This window comes from Saccopteryx bilineata, chromosome 1 (assembly GCF_036850765.1).
Source record: "Saccopteryx bilineata isolate mSacBil1 chromosome 1, mSacBil1_pri_phased_curated, whole genome shotgun sequence".
Taxonomy (NCBI): domain Eukaryota; kingdom Metazoa; phylum Chordata; class Mammalia; order Chiroptera; family Emballonuridae; genus Saccopteryx; species Saccopteryx bilineata.
Genome location: NC_089490.1, coordinates 145,590,743 through 145,610,208, shown reverse-complemented (window position 1 = coordinate 145,610,208; position 19,466 = coordinate 145,590,743). Strand labels below are relative to the sequence as shown.

Below are 19,466 nucleotides of genomic sequence, written 5' to 3'. Positions count from 1 at the left end.
CGGGCGCATGCGGGAGTCTGTCTGACTGTCTCTCCCTGTTTCCAGCTTCAGAAAAATGCAAAAAAAAAAAAAAAAAATGACACTCTTAACCAGCTGAGCTATCCAGCCAGGGCTGGGCAACGCAGATTTAGACTCTGTGAGGAACTCATGCAAAAGAACAAGAAAAGATAGCAAGGTCTGCCTGACCTGTGGTGGCACAGTAGATAAAGCATCAACCTGGAACGCTGAGGTTGCTGGTTCGAAACCCTGGGCTTGCCTGGTCACGGCACCTATGGGAGTTGATGCTTCTTGCTCCTACCCCCCTTCTATCTCTCTCTTTCTCTCTAAAAATGAATAAAATCTAAAAAATAAATAAAAATAAAAGCTAGCAAGGTCAAATGCAAACAGGGCAAAAGCTATGAACAGGTAATTTCCAGAAGAGGAGAACCAGAAGGCCATCAAGCAAATGAAGACATGCTCAAAATGATTAGAAATTAGAGAAATATAAAATAAAGCAATGGTGGTGTCACATTACAGTGAATCAGAATGGCAATAAATTAGTAAGCTGGAAATGCCAGCTTACTAATAATGGCATTAGTAATGGGGTGTAATGGGGGCAGCTAGTCTGAGGAGTCAAATAGCAATTGAGTGTGCCCTATGACCCAGAATTTCTGCATCCAGGTCTCTCCTAGGGAGATTCTTACCAGCTCCCTAAAGGGGTATGTCCATGGCTGTCCACTCTGGTATGGGGAGCTGGACACTACCTGGTGACCATCATTAAGGGACAAATGGGTAAGATATGAGAGATGCATCTTGTCTACGGTCATACCACCCTGAATGCGCTCGATCTTGTCTGATCTTGGAAGCTGAGCAGGGTTGGGCCTGGTAAGTACTTGGATGGGAGAGATGCATCTCATGGAGCATCAGGCAGAATTTAGAAGAAAACAAAGTCAAGAAATACAGATGGATCTTTAAGGTATAATGCAAAACAAGCAATTCCATGCTAAGTGGAGAAAAAAGAAGCCCAACATAATAGCATGTCCGTATAAAACAGTGCATATTTTCAAGAAAAGACACAAACTAACAGGTGCACATTAAACTCACTGGAAGTTTGCCTTTGGGGATAGGAGAAAAAATGGGGATATTTTTCCACAATGTTTATTCTGAAAATTTCAAAGCCATAGAAAACTTACAAGAATAATAAAATGAGCCTGACCAGGCGGTGGCGCAGTGGATGGAGCGTCGGACTGGGATGCAGAGGACCCACGTTCGAGACCATGAGGTTGCCAGCTTGAACGCGGGCTCATGTGGTTTGAGCAAAAGCCCACCAGCTTGAACCCAAGGTCGCTGGCTCCAGCAGGGGCTACTCGGTCTGCTGAAGGCCCGTGGTCAAGGCACATATGGGAGAGCAATCAATGAACAACTAAGGTGTTGCAGCATGCAACGAGAGGCTGATGATTGATGCTTCTCATCTCTCTCCGTTCCTGTCTGTCTGTCCCTGAGGAGTCAAATAGTCTATCCCTCTCTCTGACTCATTCTCTGTCTCTGTAAAAAATAAATTAAAAAAAAAGAAAAAAAGGCCCTGGCCGGTTGGCTCAGCAGTAGAGCGTCGGCCTGGCGTGCGGGGGACCCGGGTTCGATTCCCGGCCAGGGCACATAGGAGAAGCGCCCATTTGCTTCTCCACCCGCCCCTCCTTCCTCTCTCTCTCTCTCTTCCCCTCCCGCAGCCAAGGATCCATTGGAGCAAAGATGGCCTGGGCGCTGGGGATGGCTCCTTGGCCTCTGCCCCAAGTGCTAGAGTGGCTCTGGTCGCAACAGAGCGACGCCCCGGAGGGGCAGAGCATCACCCCCTGGTGGGCAGAGCGTTGCCCCTGGTGGGCATGCCGGGTGGATCCCAGTCGGGCGCATGCGGGAGTCTGTCTGACTGTCTCTCCCCGTTTCCAGCTTCAGAAAAATACAAAAAAAAAAAAAAAAAAAAAAAAGAAAAAAGAAAAAATGTTTAAAAAAAAAAAGAAAAAAGAAAATAATAAAATGAATACCCATATACACATACCACTTTCCTGGTTCCAGAGGCAAGTGTTATTTTGCCACAGTTGTTTTCTCTCTCTTTCTCTCAATATATATATATATAATATATATATATATAAAATATATATAAAAAATATATTTTTTTTTTTTGTGTGTGTGTGTGTGTGTGGCAGAGACAGAGAGAGGGACAGATAGGGACAGACAGGAAGGGAGAGATGAGAAACATCAGTTCTTTGTTGTGGTTCCTTAGTTGTCCACTGATTGATTTCTCATATGTGCCTTGACCAGGGGGCTACAGCAGACCGAGTGACCCCTTGCTCGAGCCAGCGACCTTGGGCTCAAGCTGGTGAGCCTTGCTCAAACCTGATGAGCCCGTCAAGCTGGCAACCTCAGGGTCTCGAACTCGGGTCCTCCAAGTCCCAGTCTGACGCTCTATCCACTGCGCCACCGCCTGGTCAGGCTCTCTCCCTATATATTAACACTAATGTATACCGTATTATGATGCTATATATAAAATACTGTATGCATATATTTTTCTGAATCGTTTGACAGATGCAGCCATCACCAATTTACTGCTAAATAATTCACCATGTATCACCTAAAATTAAGACCATTCTCTTATATATGTAAGCACAATGCTTACCTTCAGGAAATTCAACATAGATATGCTTTTGTTATCTAATATTTCCTGAACATTCAATTATCCCTGATTATTCTAAGAATATCCTTCATAGATATTTTAGTTTTTGAAAATTTTGTGGAAAATCCAATCAAGGATCATACAATGATTTTGGTAGTTTTGCCTCCTTAGATCTAGAACTGTTCCCTAGACTACTATTCATTTATTTAAGAGATTGATTTGCCTTTCAGGACACAGATCTGTTTGAAAAGTGCAGGTCAGTTTTCTTTTTACTTCCTTCCTTCCTTCCTCTTCTTCCCTTCTTTGTGCTCTCTCTCCCTCCTTTCCTTTTTCTCTTCCCCTCTTTCTTTCCAGAATGTCCCTCAATCAGGATATGTCCAGTTTTCTCCTCAAGATTAAATTCAGGTTAAACACTTTAGGCAGGACAAAATATTTTGCAGGTGATGTTGTATGTGACTCAAGACATCACAGCAGGGGGCACATGAGCATGACCCGTCCCATCACTAGTGATATTAACTTTGGTCATTTGGTTAAGTTAGTGATTTCCAGGTTTCCCTACTGGCACCTTTTCCCCATTGTAATTAACAAGTAATCTGTGGCCTGCTCCTTTGAGATTGAATATCTACTTCCTCATTGATAAGACTTGCCTGAATCATTTATTCATCTACTGGCTGCAAAATGGTGATTTTCTAACTCAACCTTTTTTGTGCATGTAATATAGTTGGCATTCCAGCGTTTTTTTCCCCAAAGGGACAGAAGTAACATTCATATCTTAGCTCCTCACCAGCTTCAGTCTCCAGGCGTGCTTCTTGAGCTCTAAAAGAGAGTAGGAGGTGCCAGGTCTGCTCTGTGCCCTTGGACAACTCCCTTACCCCTCCCTGGGCACTTCTTCACAGTCAACAGGTAGATTCAGGAGATTCTGGCTCAGGACATACTGTTCCTATGGCCTTTATCCTGCCCTCTCCAGGTGTGTAAGGGGGCAACTCAGGTGCCAGGTGTACCAGGGCAGTGGGCACAATCCCACAGAAGGCACTGGCCCAGCTGAGGTAACCGATCGCTCAGTGGAAGTGGCAAAGGTCAGCAGAATAGGAAGAAGAGGACAATAGCTGAACCTGTTGCCATGGCAATCTCGGTGTTGGCCGACTGGGTGGGGCAGGGCCCGCCCCGCCCGGCAATCCTGAGCAGCTAAGCCCAGGGCCCACTCTCCTCATCCATTTTGCCACTCCTGTGGGCTTGGCGGGGCTGGGATGCAGAGCACCTAACTCTGGGGATTGCAGAGACCCAGTCATTTAATTAGGCTTGAGAAAGGTCGTAGCAGTTAGAGGCCTCCAAGAACTACATTTCCCAGAACACACAGCGAAATATTGGTCTAGCTCCAGCTTCCCCCGCAGCCGGCTTGGAGCTAGAACAAGGAAATCTCTCACCTGTCCTGGGACTGAGCGTCCTGGCCTTTGCAAGGTACGTTTGTTTCTCGGATCTCCCCTCGCCTAAGCAATCCCGGTTACAAGCCAAACCTGAAGATAGTGAGATTACCTGGTCCTTTCATACACATATGTGTGCTCTGTACGGCGTGGGGTGGCAGGTTTTTCAGTCAGATTGAAGAGACTGCATCATTGAAAGGTCAGCTCCCTGAGGGCAGCGGCTTGGGTTGCCTAGGTATCCTTTGTAATCTAGTACTTAGTATATGCTCTATAGATACAGTATTTGCTGGTCTATACTGAACAGGTGAACAGGCTACCTCTCTGTCTTCCATCCCATTCCATCCTTTCACACTGCTTTGCTAGTTCCCACGATATTGCACTATCCCAAAGGGCTTTATCTCTGTTTGGCCTCCAGGCCTTTGCACGAACTGTACCCTTTACCAGAAACAGCACATTCAGCTTTCTCGTTGGAGTGTCTTTAGAGATAGGACAGAGCCTGGCACCAAGCAGGGGCACATTAAACATTTGATTAGTTGAGTGAATTAATGAATGAATGAATAAATGCCCTTGTCCATTGTACACTTCAGGAAGCAGGGACACTCAGGACCCTCCCTATTCATCTCTTTCCCCCGCCCGCCAGCCTGGAATGAATGCCTCTTTTTATCCTCTCCGAGGATAGCCGGGCTCGAGCAGGAGCAGGCCAGGCGGAGAACTGAATTGGGGGCTCCCTCGGCCCTTTCCCAGGCCTCCTAAAGGGTCCACTTTTCAGTATATTAAGAGTTTACATCCTCTCCCCAAACCTCAGCCAAGGTCACCTGACTCCCACGACCAGCCCACTCCGTCCCTTACCACCCAGTACCCCCGCATTCAGCTCACAGCACGTGGTCCAAGGCCTCCAGCTTTCCATTGGTCGCTTGTCTCCTCCTTCCCCCTCAATTGGCCGGGGTCCAGACGCTGCAACCCCTGCACTGCTCAGCGGTGGTACAATCCGCTGCGGCTTAGGCGGAGCGGGAAGGTCCACTGCGCTGCAGCGCGGGGAGGGTCGGGAAGAGCTGAACAAGGCGGAGGGATCCCTCTGGAATGTTTCTGTCGACCCACCCCAACCCGTTGAGGCGCTGCGTTGATTGGCCGTGAGCTCTAGAAGGCCACCCCTGATTGGTCAGGCCCGATCTTTGGGTCCGCCCCTTTTTAAGACTGCGGCTGACGCCGGGGCCGGAGTTTGTGACTAGCAGAGCTCCGCGCGCGTAAGGGAGTTGGCGGCGCAGGTGAGTGGTCCCCGCAGGCGGGTCTCCTTGCTTCCGCTCGGGGGACCCTGTCGTGACCCGCAGGGTCGCGGACTCACGGGGATCCGGCCAATCGTACGGGGTAGGGCCTACCCCTTAGACGCGGCTGGGTGGGCGAGGGGGTCCTGAGACTCCTTCCCAGCTGGAAGCCTCCCTTCCCCCTGGGTGCGGGGGTCCGACGCCTCCCACCGCTGGGATGGGGTCTCCAGCTGCACCTGTGCCCCCTGCACCCCTCTGGACAGCCCCGGACCCGGCGGGGACAGCTGGGGGATCGATATTTCTGAGCCCTACTCAGGCGCCTCCCCAGTTTTGGCCGCGTCTCAATTCCCCAGGGCCCAGGGGGTCTTGGGAAGGACCGAGATGCGGATAATAATAGTGAAAAAAAAAATAACCTAAAAAAAAAACAAAACAAACAAACCTCGACTAGCATTGATTGAGCACTTCCGTGTCAGATATTTATCATGCAGATGATTGAATTTAAACACCTCATGAAAGATACTGTTACTTCTTTTAGGAGTGAAGCAGGAGACCCAGAGAGGTGGAATGACTTGCCCAGGGTCATACAGCTAGTAAATGGCAAATCTAGGACCCAAACCCATACTTTAGAGGCCAGAGCTGGAGTCTCAGCCACCAGACTACATGTCCAGTGGCTCAGATGTTCCTGAGCAGCTCCTCCGCCTGCTGCTAGCCACGCCCCCCCATACACAAACACTATACATACTACCTGGGCCACACCTGCTGGTCTTTGCTCCCCCCTCCCCCTCTCCCTCTCCAACCCAGAGGTCACCAGACACCAGCCACAGAAGCAATAAGCTGCCCCCATGTCCCTTCTTCCCTGAGCTGGAAGGCCAGACCCGAGTACCTGCGTCCTTCAGGGGAGATAGTCAAGGGGCCTCCCTGGGGAACCTGGGCCCATGCCAGAGAAGTAGGTGTTCTCCCAGGAGCTGGTTTTACAGGACTGAATCAGAGTCTTCCCGCCCTCCCCTCCAAAGCAATACCATGCTGGAAAGGGGAACCTGGGTGTGGTGTCCTCCCTCCCTGAGCTTAGGCGAGCTCCCAGGAACCCCATTCCTCAGTTTCTGCTTCCTGCCCCCCCAGTTCTGTGTGGTTGTGGGGTTGCTAAGTTTCAGGCCCCTCACAGGGAAGAGAGGGTGGGGATGCTGGAATTCCAGCTAACCCACTCAGTGCCAAGGCTGAAACTGCTTTTCTCCGGCCCTGTGTTCAAGTTTGAGAACAAGAAGAGAGCATGGCAGTTTGCAACTCCACATGTTCTGATGATCCGGGGCCTCAGAGAGCACTCAGAATGATACATAAGATACATTCATTCATTCTACAAATATTTATTAAGCACCTACTTTGTGCCAGGCACTATTCTGGGCACAGAGGACTCAATAGTGAACAAAACAAAAATCGTTGCTCTTGGGGAGCTATCATTCTGGCAGGGGAAACAGGCAACAAACAAGCTAACGTGTAAATAAAGAAGTACCTACTGATGATAAGTGTTATGAATAAAATAGGGGGTGGCATGGTAGAAATACTGGGCAAGGGGGACACTCAGAGGAGGTGACTTTGGAGCTGAGGCCTGAATGACAAAAAGAAGCCAGGCCTGCATAGATCATGCAGTGGGCACAGCCAGGGCAAAGGCTCTGAAGCTGTACCAAGCTGGGAATAGGGTGGCTGGGGCAGGAGATATATAGCCCAAGAGGCGATTCTGCGAGTTAAGGGGTCACATTACGGAGTTTGGAGCTTTTTCTCTGTAAGATTGGAAACCCTTGTAAGATTTGAGGCAGAGTAACACAGTCTGGTTTACATTTTAAAATAGAGACATAGAGTTAAATGACAGCCTAAGACTGGAAGACAAAAGAGTTCTGCCAGGGCAACATGTAATTAAGTTCATAGTCCTGAGCCATCTGGACCCCAGCGTGGTTCTAAGAGGCTGGGAAAACTGGGAAGGCTGCCTGGAGGAGGTGGCCTGGAATAGGCCCTGGCTGGCAGAAAGGACAGGGATATTCCTGGGCAGGACAGGGCAGGAGAGGAGGTGATATAATAATAACAATAATAATAACAGCTTCCTTAAATTGAATGTCAGGTGAAGTGCTAAACAGATTACATGCATAATCTCTTTGAATCCTCACAGGCACTGGGAGAGACAAGAATTCTGTTTGTTTTTCAGATGAGGAAATTGAGCCCCATTAAGTGAAGTGACTTACCTAGGGCCACTCAGCTGGTAAGTGGTAAGGGTGGGATTTGAACCCTGGCTACCCTGCCTTTTCCAGCCTGGAAATCAAATTCATTAATCACCCACTTTTCTTTACCATTATTATTCCTCCTTCACGAGTCAGGACTTGGCAGCCAGCTTGAACCAGGGTAGTGAGTATAGGCAGAGGGAATAAGGAGGGTGGGAATTGGTGAATAGAGTATGGGGGTCCTGCGGTAAAGAGGGAGTTTGAATCTTCCCATATTTATTGATGGAAATATTAATAATCACCAACATTTATGGAACCCTTATATTGTGTGCCAGGAACTGTTCCAGGCATATGTATGATTTCCTTAGATTTCAAAAGAACTTTAGACACTTTCCCAAGGCCACACAGCTATTAAGTAGAGAAGCCAGACTTCAGACTCATGTTCTTAGTATCCTGCCTCCCAGTGTATGGTGGAGGAGGGAAATCAGGGGAGGTGATGTGGGGTTTTTGTGTTTTTTTATCATTAACTAATGAAGTAACTTGAGGAGGCAGTACTGATTTATTCATTCAAAATTTATTTTTTGTAAAATACTCAGTTCCTGCTGTATGCTAAATCCAGTGATGGCTACTATTAGTGGAAGTAACTAATAAAAGACTAGTATTCAGAATATATAGTGTTAGTATCCAGAATATATAAAGAAAATAAGAAAAAAGACAAGCTGTGCAGTTTTCTTAAATGGGCGACGATATAAACAGGCAAGTCACAAAAGGGCAAATCCATTTGGAAAATAAATGTATTAAAAGGTATTCAGAAAAAAAAAAAGATATTCAGCATAGCCCTGGCTGTGCACCTTGGTTAGTTAGAGGGTCATTTTGACGTGCAGAGGTTGTTGATTTGATCCTGGGTCAGGGCACATACAGGAACATATTGATATTCCTGTTTGTCTCTCTCTCTCTCTCTCTTAAATCAATAAATTAAAAATATATATTTTAGGTGAGAGGAGGGGAAATAGAGACAGACTCCCACTAGCACCCCAACTGGGGTCCACCCAGCAACCCCTGTCTTGGGCCTATGCTCAAACCAGCTGAGCTATTCTCAGCATCTGAGGCTGATGCTTGGACCAGCTGAGCTATCCTCAGTGTCCAGGGCTGACTCTCGAACCAATTGAGAGGGGAAGAGAGAGAGAAAGGGAGGGGAAGAGAAGCAGATAGTCGTTTCTTTTTTGTTTTGTTTTTTTAAGATTTTATTTATTCATTTTAGAGAGGAAAGAGAGAAGTGGGGGAGGAGCAGGAAATCAACTTCCATATGTGCCTTGACCAGGCAAGCCCAGGGTTTCAAACTGGCGACCTCAGCGTTTCAGGTCAAAACTTTATCCATTGTGCCACCACAGGTCAGGCAGATGGTCGTTTCTTTTTTTTTTTTTTTTTTTTTTACAGAGACAGAGAGAGAGTCAGAGAGCGGGATAAACAGGGACAGACAGACAGGAATGGAGAGATGAGAAGCATCAATCATTAGTTTTTCGTTGCGCATTGCAACACCTTAATTGTTCATTGATTGCTTTCTCTTACGTGCCTTGACCGTGGGCCTTCAGCAGACTGAGTAACCCCTTGCTGGAGCCAGCGACCTTGGGCTCAAGCTGGTGAGCTTTTGCTCAAACCAGATGAGCCCACGCTCAAGCTGACGACTTCGGGGTCTCGAACTTGGGTCTTCCACATCCCAGTCCGACGCTCTATCCACTGCGCCACCGCCCGGTCAGGCAGAAGGTCGTTTCTTATGTGTGCCCTGACTGGGGATTGAACCTGAGACATCTGCATGCCAGGCTGCTGTTCTATCCATTGAGCCAACTGGTCAGGGCCAAAAAAATCTTTTAAAGCTATTCAGCATCATTGATTAAGGGGAGTAAAAAGATAACCACAATGAAAGGTAGAGATATAGTACCTATTTCCATAGCTAGATGAAGTGTCTGCTCTGTGCCCAACTCTATGCTGAGAAGCAATAGATAGGGGACAACAAGGTAGGGCTTATACAGTGTCCATAAAGTCATGGTGCACTTTTGACTGGTCACAGGAAAGCAACAAAAGACGATAGAAATGTGAAATCTGCACCAAATAAAAGGAAAACCCTCCCAGTTTCTGTAGGATGATGTGGCAGCATGTGCACATGCGCAGATGATGATGTAACAACGTGTATACAGCGGAGCAGCCCACGGTCAGTCGAGATATGGATGGTACAGAGGAAAGTTCAGTGTGTTCTGTGGCTCACTAAATTTGAATCCGTGACCAAAGTGCAATGTGAATATCGGCGCGTTTATAACGAAGCGTCACCACATAAGAATAACATTACTCGGTGGGATAAGCAGTTGAAGGAAACCGGCAGTTTGGTAGAGAAACCCCGTTCTGGTAGGCCATCAGTCAGTGATGAGTCTGTAGAGGCTATACGGGATAGCTACCTAAGGAGCCCTAAAAAATCTGCGTGAGCCCACATCAAACTGCACTGAATAGTATGAAACTGGGAGAGTTCTCCTTTTATTTGGTGCAGATTTCACATTTCTGTCATCTTTTGTTGCTTTCCTGTGACCTGTCAAAAGTGCACCATGACTTTACAAACACACTGTATTTTTTTTTTAATTATTTTTTACAGAGAGAGAGGGATAGATAGGGACAGATAGGAACGGAGAGAGATGAGAAGCATCAATCATCAGTTCTTCATTGGGACTCCTTAGTTGTTCATTGATTGCTTTCTCATATGTGCCCTGACTGTGGGCCTTCAGCAGACCGAGTAACCCCTTGCTCGAGCCAGCGACCTTGGGTCCAAGTTGGTGAGCTTTTTTTTTTTTTTTTTTTTTTTTTTGCTCAAGCCAGATGAGCCCGCGCTCAAACCTTGGGGTCTCAAACCTGGGTCCTTCCGCATCCCAGTCCAACGCTCCATCCACTGCACCACCGCCTGGTCAGGCCAAACACACTGTTTTTTTTTTTTTTTTTGTATTTTTCTGAAGCTGGAAACGAGGAGAGACAGTCAGACAGACTCCCGCATGCGTCCGACCAGGATCCACCCGGCACGCCCACCAGGGGGCGATGCTCTGCCCCTCTGGGGCGTCGCTCTGTTGCAACCAGAGCCACTCTAGTGCCTGGGGCAGAGGCCAAGGAGCCATCCCCAGCACCTGGGCCATCTTTGCTCCAATGGAGCCTCGCTGCGGGAGGGGAAGAGAGAGACAGAGAGGAAGGAGAAGGGGAGGGGTGGAGAAGTAGATGGGCGCTTCTCCTGTGTGCCCTGGCCGGGAATCGAACCCAGGGACTTCTGCATGCCAGGCCGACGCTCTACCACTGAGCCAACCGGCCAGGGCCAAACACACTATATTTTTGGTGGGGAGATAAGACCCTCTCAAGGGCAGAGACTACAGCCTGTGCCCCATTGTTGCCCCAGAGCTGGGCCCAGACTCTGGTGGGCTGGTGAATATTAGGGTAAGTCATTAAACAAATATTTATTGAGCGCCTGCTGTATGCCAGGCACTGTTCTCTGAACTGAGAATATAGGGATGAATTGGACAGAATACTCTGCCCTTTCAGAAAACAGACAGTGAACAAGATAAATGAATGTAATATATTTTCCACCTAAAAGAGGTAAGAGAGTGAGTTGTGTGGCTACCAGGGAGCACAGCCAGTGCAAAGGCCCTGAGACGGGACTATGCCTAATGTGTTGGGACAAGACTGTGTGACTGGAGGGAGTGAGCAAGGGGAGAGTGGGAAGGCACAGAAGTAATAGGAGGCAGATCTTTGGGGGCCCATAGGCCAAGGGAAGAATGTTGGCTTTTATTCCAAATAAGTTAGGAGCCCTGGGGGGATTCAGAGCAGAGAACAGATGTGGTGTGGCTTATATTTTATAGGATCACTCTGGCTGCTGTGTTTACAAGAAACTGGGGGGACAAGAGTGGAAGCTGGAAGATCCAGAGAAGGCAATTGCACTAGTCTAGGTGAGTAATGATGGGGCTGGACCAAATGATACTAGATGAATTGTTGGAGAACAGATGAATGATTGAACAAATGAATGGATGCATGAGGATAGGTGCAGCCCACTGAGCTCAACTGAATCCAGGACAGCTCCTGGAATAGGGAGGGAACAAGAAGCCTTTTGCACAGAAAAAGATAATTTGGTATAATTTGATCCTCACCACAACCTGGCCAAGGATAGAATACTGTATTCCTACCTGTAGGCCAAGCATCTGAGGCCCAGTAAGATTGAGCCCTTTAGGGGACAGCTTTGTGGTTGTGAACTTGGGCTTGGGAGTTGGACCCTAGGATGCAGCCAGCCTTTATGACTTTGGACATGGGTCTAAAAAATGAAATCAGAACTCTCCCAGTCTATAAGGTCCTGAACATTCAGGTAATGTCACCTCTTTTACCTTCTCTCACACCTTCCCAATGCTTTCTCCACTCCATCCGCACTGGTGTCTAGCTGATCTGTGAGCCTGAGGCTGTGAGTCTGCTTAGACCCTCCATGGCTGTTACTTCTATCAGAGCAAAAGCCCAAGTCCTCCCTGCAGCCCACAAGGCCCTGCTATATCTGCCTGTCACCTCCCTACCCTCACTTCCTCCTGCTGTCCCCCTCACTCACTCTGTTCGAACTACACAGGCCTCCTTTCTATTCCTTTTTTTTTTTTCGTTGTGCATTGCGACATCTTAGTTGTTCATTGATTGCTTTCTCATATGTACCTTGACCGCGGGCCTTCAGCAGACTAACACCTTGCTCGAGCCAGCGACTTTGGGTTGAAGCTGGTGAGCTTTTACTCAAACCAGATGAGCCCGTGCTCAAGCTGGTCTCGAACTTGGGTCCTTGACATCCCAGTCCGACACTCTATCCACTGCACCACTGCCAGGTCAGGCTTTTTTTTTTTTACAGAGACAGGGAGAGAGTCAGGGAGGGGGATAGATAGGGACAGACAGACAGGAACGGAGAGAGATGAGAAGCATCAATCATTAGTTTCTCGTTGCGATATCGTAGTTGTTCATTGATTGCTTTCTCATATGTGCCTTGACCACAGGCCTTCAGCAGACCGAGTAACCCTTTGTTCAAGCCAGCGACCTTAGGTCCAAGCTGGTGAGCTTTTGCTCAAACCAGATGAGCCCGCACTCAAGTTGGCGACCTCGGGGTCTCGAACCTGGGTTCTCAACATCCCAGTCCGACGCTCTATCCACTGCGCCACTGCCTGGTCAGGTGTCCTTTCTATTCCTTAAACATGACAAGCACCTCAGGGACTTAGTACTGGCTATTACCTCTGCCTAGAATGTTCTTGCCTCGCATTCTTGTGTGAATGCTTCTTCCCATCAGTCAAGTCTCAGGTTCAGCTTCACCTGCTCAGAGGCCCTCCCTGATCTTGTCTATAGAACTTGTCTTATTGTCTTCATGGGACTGTTAGAAGTTATATTAGATATTTACACTTCCTTCTCTGAACTGCATGCTTCTGGACAGCACAGATAGGGCCCCATCTAGCCAGTTTCCACCTAGGAGTGATTTAGAAAAAGGCAGCCCTTCTTCCCAGCATGCACATCACCACACCAGGGGCCTTTGCTTTTGCACAGTGAATAACCTGTGTAACTGCACATGGTGGCCCTATTCAGGGACCTTGCTTATTGAAGTCAGTATCTAAAATGGTGTATGGAATGTTGTAAATGTCCAAACAATATTTGAAGGGAGAGAGAGAGAGAGAGGAAGAAAGAAGAGAAAGAAACAGAGTGAGGGGAGAGAGGAAAGAAAAATAGTATATCGGGCAGGACAGGTTGTGCCTCAGTAACAAACAGCTTAGTGGCTGAATTCAGCAAAGGTTTAATTTTTATTTCTGCTCCATGTCCATTGTAGTTTGCTGGGAAGTTCCATTCACTGTAGTTACTAAGGGCCTGGCCTGATGGAACCACCGCCACCATATCAATTGTGGCTGGTCACTCTGCCAGGGAGAAACAGACCTCTGGAGGCTCTCGCTCTAGTAATTAAATGCCTCAGTTCAGAAATGTCATGTGTTACTTCCTCTTAAAATTCATTGGCCAGAAGTACTGACATGTCTGCCCAGTCATAATGGGAGATCAGTGAGTACCATCTTCCTACGTGCTTTGAAAGGAGAATCAGAAATGTTTTGCACAGCACCAATGACTGCAACTGATAGAAAAATAAAGAGAAATTTAACCACTCTGAGCCTCCACTGTCTCATCCATAAAATGGGTATAATTGTAATATTGTATGACCCCTGTATCACAATGTAGCATAAAGATTAATAAGTAAGGTCATGGAGCAATTAGCATGGGGTTGTAACAGATATTAGCTGCTAATATGATATATGAGTGTAAAAGTGCTTGGATGAGGATTTGCATGGAGCCCAATGTCATTGGGCTGACAGGGTGCTGATGGCTCGGGGCCCCTGCCTACCCTAAGCCTACTTTCTCTCTGCAGATCTCCTGGGTGTGCCCCTCTTCCTGCTGCTCATGCCTCTGGGACTGGGGCGGCGGAAAAAGGCACCACCTCTGGTGGAAAATGAAGAAGCTGAGCCAGGTCGTGGGGGGCTGGGCGTGGGGGAGTCGGGGCCCCTGGGTGGAGGTGGGGCAGGAGGCCCCCAAATGGGCTTGCCTCCCCCTCCTCCGGCCCTGCGGCCTCGCCTCGTGTTCCACACCCAGCTGGCCCACGGCAGTCCTACTGGTCGCATCGAGGGCTTTACCAACGTCAAGGAGCTGTATGGCAAGATCGCTGAGGCCTTTCAGCTGCCAGCTGCTGAGGTACTTGCCTGGGAGCCCCCGGGTCCTGATGGTGGATTAGAGACTTGGACTTGCATTCTGGACCTGTGCTGGGCTCAGGTGCCAAAGCAGTAGATGATGAGACCTGCACCACACTGAATTATGGGGGACTGGAGGCCAGGGCTGGCTGCTGAGTTTCCATCAGGTATTAAGAAACCAGTGCCCCAGTGGATTATGGGAACTGATGTCCAGGACTGGGTGGTGCAGTCTCCTCATGCATTGAGAGGCTTGCACCTGGGTGGATTGTGGGTGCTGGAGGCCGGATATAAGATTCACTTCTCCATGATGTACAGGGAGGTCTGACCCCAAGAACTTTGGTCACAGAGAAAACAGGCCAGGAGGGCAATAGTGGGATTGAGCAAGAAGTAGCTACAGGGGTCTCAGTAGGCTAGGTGGGTGTCTCCCCTTTATTCATTCCATAAGCATTGACTAAGCACCAAGAATGGGCCAGGCTCTACCCTGGAACCAGCAAGGAGGTTTTGCTAGGACAGAAAGTCCAGCTCTAGCAGAGCTGATATCCCAGTGCGGGCCCTTCCCTCATTCCCAGGGGTGGGGACTCCGGGGCCTTTCTGGACTCTCCACCTGTCTCCCCCAGGTTGGGGTTGCAAAGGACAAAGGGAGGAAGGTGAGAGTGAGTGTCTGCTACTTCTGCAGGTGATGTTCTGCACCCTCAACACCCACAAAGTGGACATGGACAAGCTTCTGGGGGGCCAGATTGGGCTGGAGGACTTCATCTTTGCCCATGTCAAGGGGCAGCGTAAGGAGGTGGAGGTGTTCAAGTCCGAAGAGGCGCTGGGGCTCACCATCACAGACAATGGGGCTGGTTACGCCTTCATCAAGGTGCCTGAGGTTAGGGCAGGCTGTAGGGCCCAGGGGTGGAGCCATGGGGCTGACAGCTCCTATCTCTGCAGCGCATCAAGGAGGGTAGCATCATGGACCACATCCAACTAATTAGCGTGGGTGACATGATTGAGGCCATCAACGGGCAGAGCCTGCTGGGCTGTCGGCACTACGAGGTGGCCCGGCTGCTCAAGGAGCTGCCCCGAGGCCGCACCTTCACTTTGAAGCTCACGGAGCCCCGCAAGGCCTTTGGTGAGGGGCTGCCACGTGAACCATAAGTATACTACTCCCCGTTCACTTTTGTCCAGGCTGATGTACCACAAGCTACCAAAAGGTGGCGCCTAAGCCCAGCTGGCTGAATTAGAAAGTGGGACAGCTCCGCCCTGTGTTGGAGAGGGGGTGTTAGCTCTCTGCCCAGTCTGGGTGGAGAGTGGAGGCAAGGAGGAAGTTTCCCCCACACCCAGCTTCCAGGAGCCATTAGCCCAGCCAAGTGCCCCCAACCCTGGCCAGCCTTCCCTGCTCCAATAAGCCAGGCTTGGCTGCCCTGTGTCAGCCCCCCCACTTTTCAGTCTGGCTTCACTAACTTTAAGGAATGGGCTCCAGGCCCCTAGGATGGGGGTGGGAGACTTTGAAACGCTTCCCCAGGCAGATAGGGCTGGTCTAAGGCTCAGCAGCAATACCCCCTTGGCCCTGGGGAGAGCAGCTAGAGATCAAGGCCCCACCCCCTTCCTGTCCCTCAGGCCTGGGAACAGAAGTGGCTCCCTTCAGTCTCCTCTTCAGCCTTTTCCATTCCCAGCCCCTGGCTGCCCCTCCCCCATCCGTGCCAAGCTTGAGTCAGGAGTCCTGCCTTCCTGGGATTACCTCAGCCCCCAGCTGCCCCCAGAGCCTGCAGGAGTTTGGAGAAGGTAGAAAGGGGTGCCTAAGGCCAGGATGTCTAGGTTCCTGTCCAGGACATACTGGAATTGGACTTCCCCCACCCTTACACTTCCCCTGCCTCTGCAGACATGATCAGCATGCGTTCAAGGGGTGGCCAGCCGGGCTCTGGCCCCCAGCTGGGCACTGGCCGAGGGACTCTGCGGCTCCGCTCCAGGGGCCCTGCCACCGTAGAGGATGTGGTGAGTGTTCCAGCTAAGCTCCAGCCCCTCTTCCCTGCACACTCACGTAGCAGCATCACCTCTGCCTCCTCCAAGCTCTAGGACCTTTCTTGGATAAGTGGGTCTTATTAGTTTCCTTGTCTATAAAATGGGGGGGGCTAATAACACTGATTATGTCAGGATTGTCAGGAGAATGAACTGTGGATCAATATACGTAAAGTGGCAAAAAGAGACCTGGCACTTAGTAAATACAATCACAGTTATATATTCACATTATTATGATGCTGCTGTCCCTCTTCCCACCCTACCTCTAGCCCTCAGCCTTTGAGGAGAAGGCAATTGAGAAAGTAGATGACCTCCTGGAGAGTTACATGGGCATCAGGGACACAGAGTTGGGTGAGTGTTTGGCACTTGAATCTGAGTAGGGGTGGGAGTCTGGGGGGGGAGGCTTCCGGGTACTGTGGACTGAATCTCCCCTGAGCACCTCTCCTTGTCTGTGCCTCCATTCTGCTCCTCCCACACCCCAGCGGCCACCATGGTGGAACTTGGGAAGGACAAGAGGAACCCAGACGAGCTGGCTGAGGCCCTGGATGAGCGGCTTGGTGACTTTGCCTTCCCTGATGAGTTTGTTTTTGACGTCTGGGGTGCCATTGGAGACGCCAAGGTTGGCCGTTACTAGCCCTCCCACTGGACTTTGCAATGACCTAAGCCCAGACTGGCGGGAGCCTCTGGGGTAGGGACACCAGGGCCAAGACTCCAGCATCTGGCTTGGACTGGCCCTGGCCCAGCAGTCCCAGGATGACATGACGCAGAGGTGGGGCAGAGCCCCTGTCCTACTCCAATTGGTACCACCCCCTCCTTGGTTCCCAGCCTGGCTGGGGTCCCCAGCGCCCCCCCCCCCCCCACACACACACCTGTTCCCCACCTACCTCAGCCAGGTCCGGCTCTGGGAGGGACCATCCAGAATGGGCAGCCAGTCCCCACCCCCAACACTTTCCACATCAGCTGCCAAACTGGTCCCTCCATCTCCCTGGGGCCTTGGATTCTGTTTGGGGGTCCTGACCTCCCTGGTTTTCAAACACAAGGAATCCAAAAGAGGGGTATCCCCCTTAGCAAATGCAATAATTTCCTCCTCCTGCCACCCCCTTGCAGTGGAGCTCCCTACCTCCACCTTTGAAACACGAGTCTGCTGTGAACCCCCAACCTCCCACTCCATTCCTGTGTTCCCCTCAGCCCAGGCCCAGATGGAGAGGGCATGAGGGGCGATGGCAGTGGGCTTTTGTATCTGAATTTACTGTCTGGAACATAAAGGCTCTGCTGTTGGACCTGTCTGGTGGCCTTGGGGTGGGGGAATGTGGGGTGGGCCTAGGCTAGGAAAGAATGTGGCAGCTGAAATCCATCCTTCTTGGGCTCCAAATTGAATTAGGAGCTGGCCTGGCCGCACACGCCCTCCCACCCGTTCTGCCTGATGAGGCTCCTGGCTGTGGGCCACCAGGCTTCCAGGCAAGGCCTGAGCTTTTTGGCCTACTGAAGGTTCAAGTCTTGCTCCCTTTTGAACATGGCCTCCTGCCACCCTGCCTGATGTTAATAGTGGGCATAAAGCTGTTGCAATACAGCCCAGGGTTGTGGGGAGCACCAGGGCTGGTGGGGGGCCTGATTTGGAAAAAGAACGATGGGGGCAGGGGCTTAAATGGAGTCTTGGGGCTGCTGGGGCAAGAGCTATGGGTAGGAGCCAGCCTGTGAAGCTGGAGAAACGGTCATGACGCCACTACATACCACCTGTTAGGACACGCAAGGTTTGTGGGTGTCCATGGCGGGCCGTATTGTGTACTGGACATAAAACCCAGCCTGCTTGTTTTGACAACCCACTTCATACTTGAGGATTGGAGGGGGATTAGGGAAGGGAGGGGTTGGTGGTTGGGACCATGGCCAGACTTGGAGGGAAGAGCCAGGATTGAAGGGAGGAGAGCCAGCTAGGCTGGAGGTCCCTGCAAGAATGTTTGGGGTGAACCGAGAGGGGAAATGTGAGCCCAGCCTTCTCTCCATTTCCACTGGGTGGGCAGTTGGCCTCCGGGTTGAGAGAGGTGCAGGGACTGCTATGCTGGGGCTGCATGACTATTCTCTGGCAGGGCAGGGGCAGCGGCTGTCTGGGTTACTCCATGCACTCCTGGGCACCAGTGGGTGTTTCATATGTCTGTGCCAGTAAAAGACTCCGGTTTGAAGGGTTTGGTGTGTGTCTCATTGTTGAGAGTAGGATATGTGTGTATCAGTGTTGATGATCTGTGACCAAATGGAGGGCTGGAGGCATGGAAGGATGGGGCTGTGGTTCCCTCTGTTGAGGAAACTGGGTGCAACGACTGTGTGCGCCTGGGTGTTTGTGTGTGTTAACTGGCAGTGTCTGCGTGGAGTTTGGCCACGAGACTGGAGAATGTGGAGCATAATATGTCTGGATGTACCTGTTTCTAGGGTAGGGGGTGACTGGCAAGATCTCAGGGTATCCAAGGTATTGCGACTTGTATCTCAGGTGTGGAGTGTGCCTATGGAACTTATCTTGGACTATTAGTGAGAATCCCTAGGTGATACGAATGTGATTGGGGGGCTGTATTTCAGGGTGTTGAGAGAAGTGCCCAGTGTTAAGAGTTGGTAACTATGGGGATATCTCTGGTACTGGGCCTGCAAATTTCTCAGTGATTTCAGGGGTGTGACAATGGCTGACCCCAAGGCTCTCAGGAATGTGGCTGGCTGGGGGCAGGCTGAGATGGTGGCTATCTCGGGGTATTAGGAGATATGACAGTATTCAGGTGTGAGACCGTGTGTGTGTGTGTGTGTGTGCCTACTTCTCAGGGCAGAAAGTGAGGCTGCAGCTGTGTGTCCACAGGTGTGTCCCAGGTGTCACTTGCATCTTAAGCAGGATCTAGGAGAGTCCCCTGGTCACTTGGCCTCCTTCTCCCCTCCAGGGGTATGACTCTGCTGCTCTGTCCTAGCTGGACCCGACCCAAGCTACTCTACCCAAAGCACTGCCTACTGCCCACCACCACCCACCCAACACCCATGAATATTCTGGCAGGGCAGAGTGCTGCTTCCTCCACAAGGGCTAGCCCCCCAACCTCACAGCCCCCATGGGCGCAGCGTCACCCCCTGCAGTTGTCCCAGCCCGCCCCTGGTGACGCTCACATTTTCCAGTGTTTAGATTTTATCTGCTTTATTAATGAGGCAGG

General features: G+C 50.3%; 1 protein-coding gene across 2 annotated transcripts; it reads left to right on the top strand.

Moving 5' to 3' along the window:
* The first annotated feature begins 3,863 nt into the window (after positions 1–3,863).
* GIPC1 (GIPC PDZ domain containing family member 1) lies at positions 3,864–17,573 on the top strand. 2 transcript variants are annotated; one of them, XM_066272415.1, is made up of 9 exons: positions 3,864–4,105; positions 7,525–7,578; positions 11,422–11,508; positions 13,977–14,296; positions 14,969–15,154; positions 15,226–15,406; positions 16,157–16,269; positions 16,563–16,644; positions 16,776–17,573. In XM_066272415.1, exons 4-9 carry the CDS (start codon positions 14,009–14,011, stop codon positions 16,925–16,927), a joined length of 1,002 nt encoding a protein of 333 aa, XP_066128512.1. In that variant the 5' UTR covers positions 3,864–4,105; positions 7,525–7,578; positions 11,422–11,508; positions 13,977–14,008; the 3' UTR covers positions 16,928–17,573. The 2 variants fall into 2 exon arrangements, with proteins under 2 accessions (XP_066128512.1, XP_066128502.1); XM_066272405.1 differs by lacking the exon at positions 3,864–4,105 and adding an exon at positions 5,208–5,333.
* The last annotated feature ends 1,893 nt before the right edge of the window (positions 17,574–19,466 follow it).

What these genes read in the sequence shown, in the direction of transcription:
- GIPC1 (XM_066272415.1), top strand. Translation starts at nt 14,009, where the DNA reads ATGCCTCTGGGACTGGGGCGGCGGAAAAAGGCACCACCTCTGGTGGAA. An exon ending in TTCAGCTGCCAGCTGCTGAG is followed by an intron (nt 14,297 to 14,968) that starts GTACTTGCCTGG and finishes CTACTTCTGCAG; the next exon opens with GTGATGTTCTGCACCCTCAA. An exon ending in CTGGTTACGCCTTCATCAAG is followed by an intron (nt 15,155 to 15,225) that starts GTGCCTGAGGTT and finishes CTATCTCTGCAG; the next exon opens with CGCATCAAGGAGGGTAGCAT.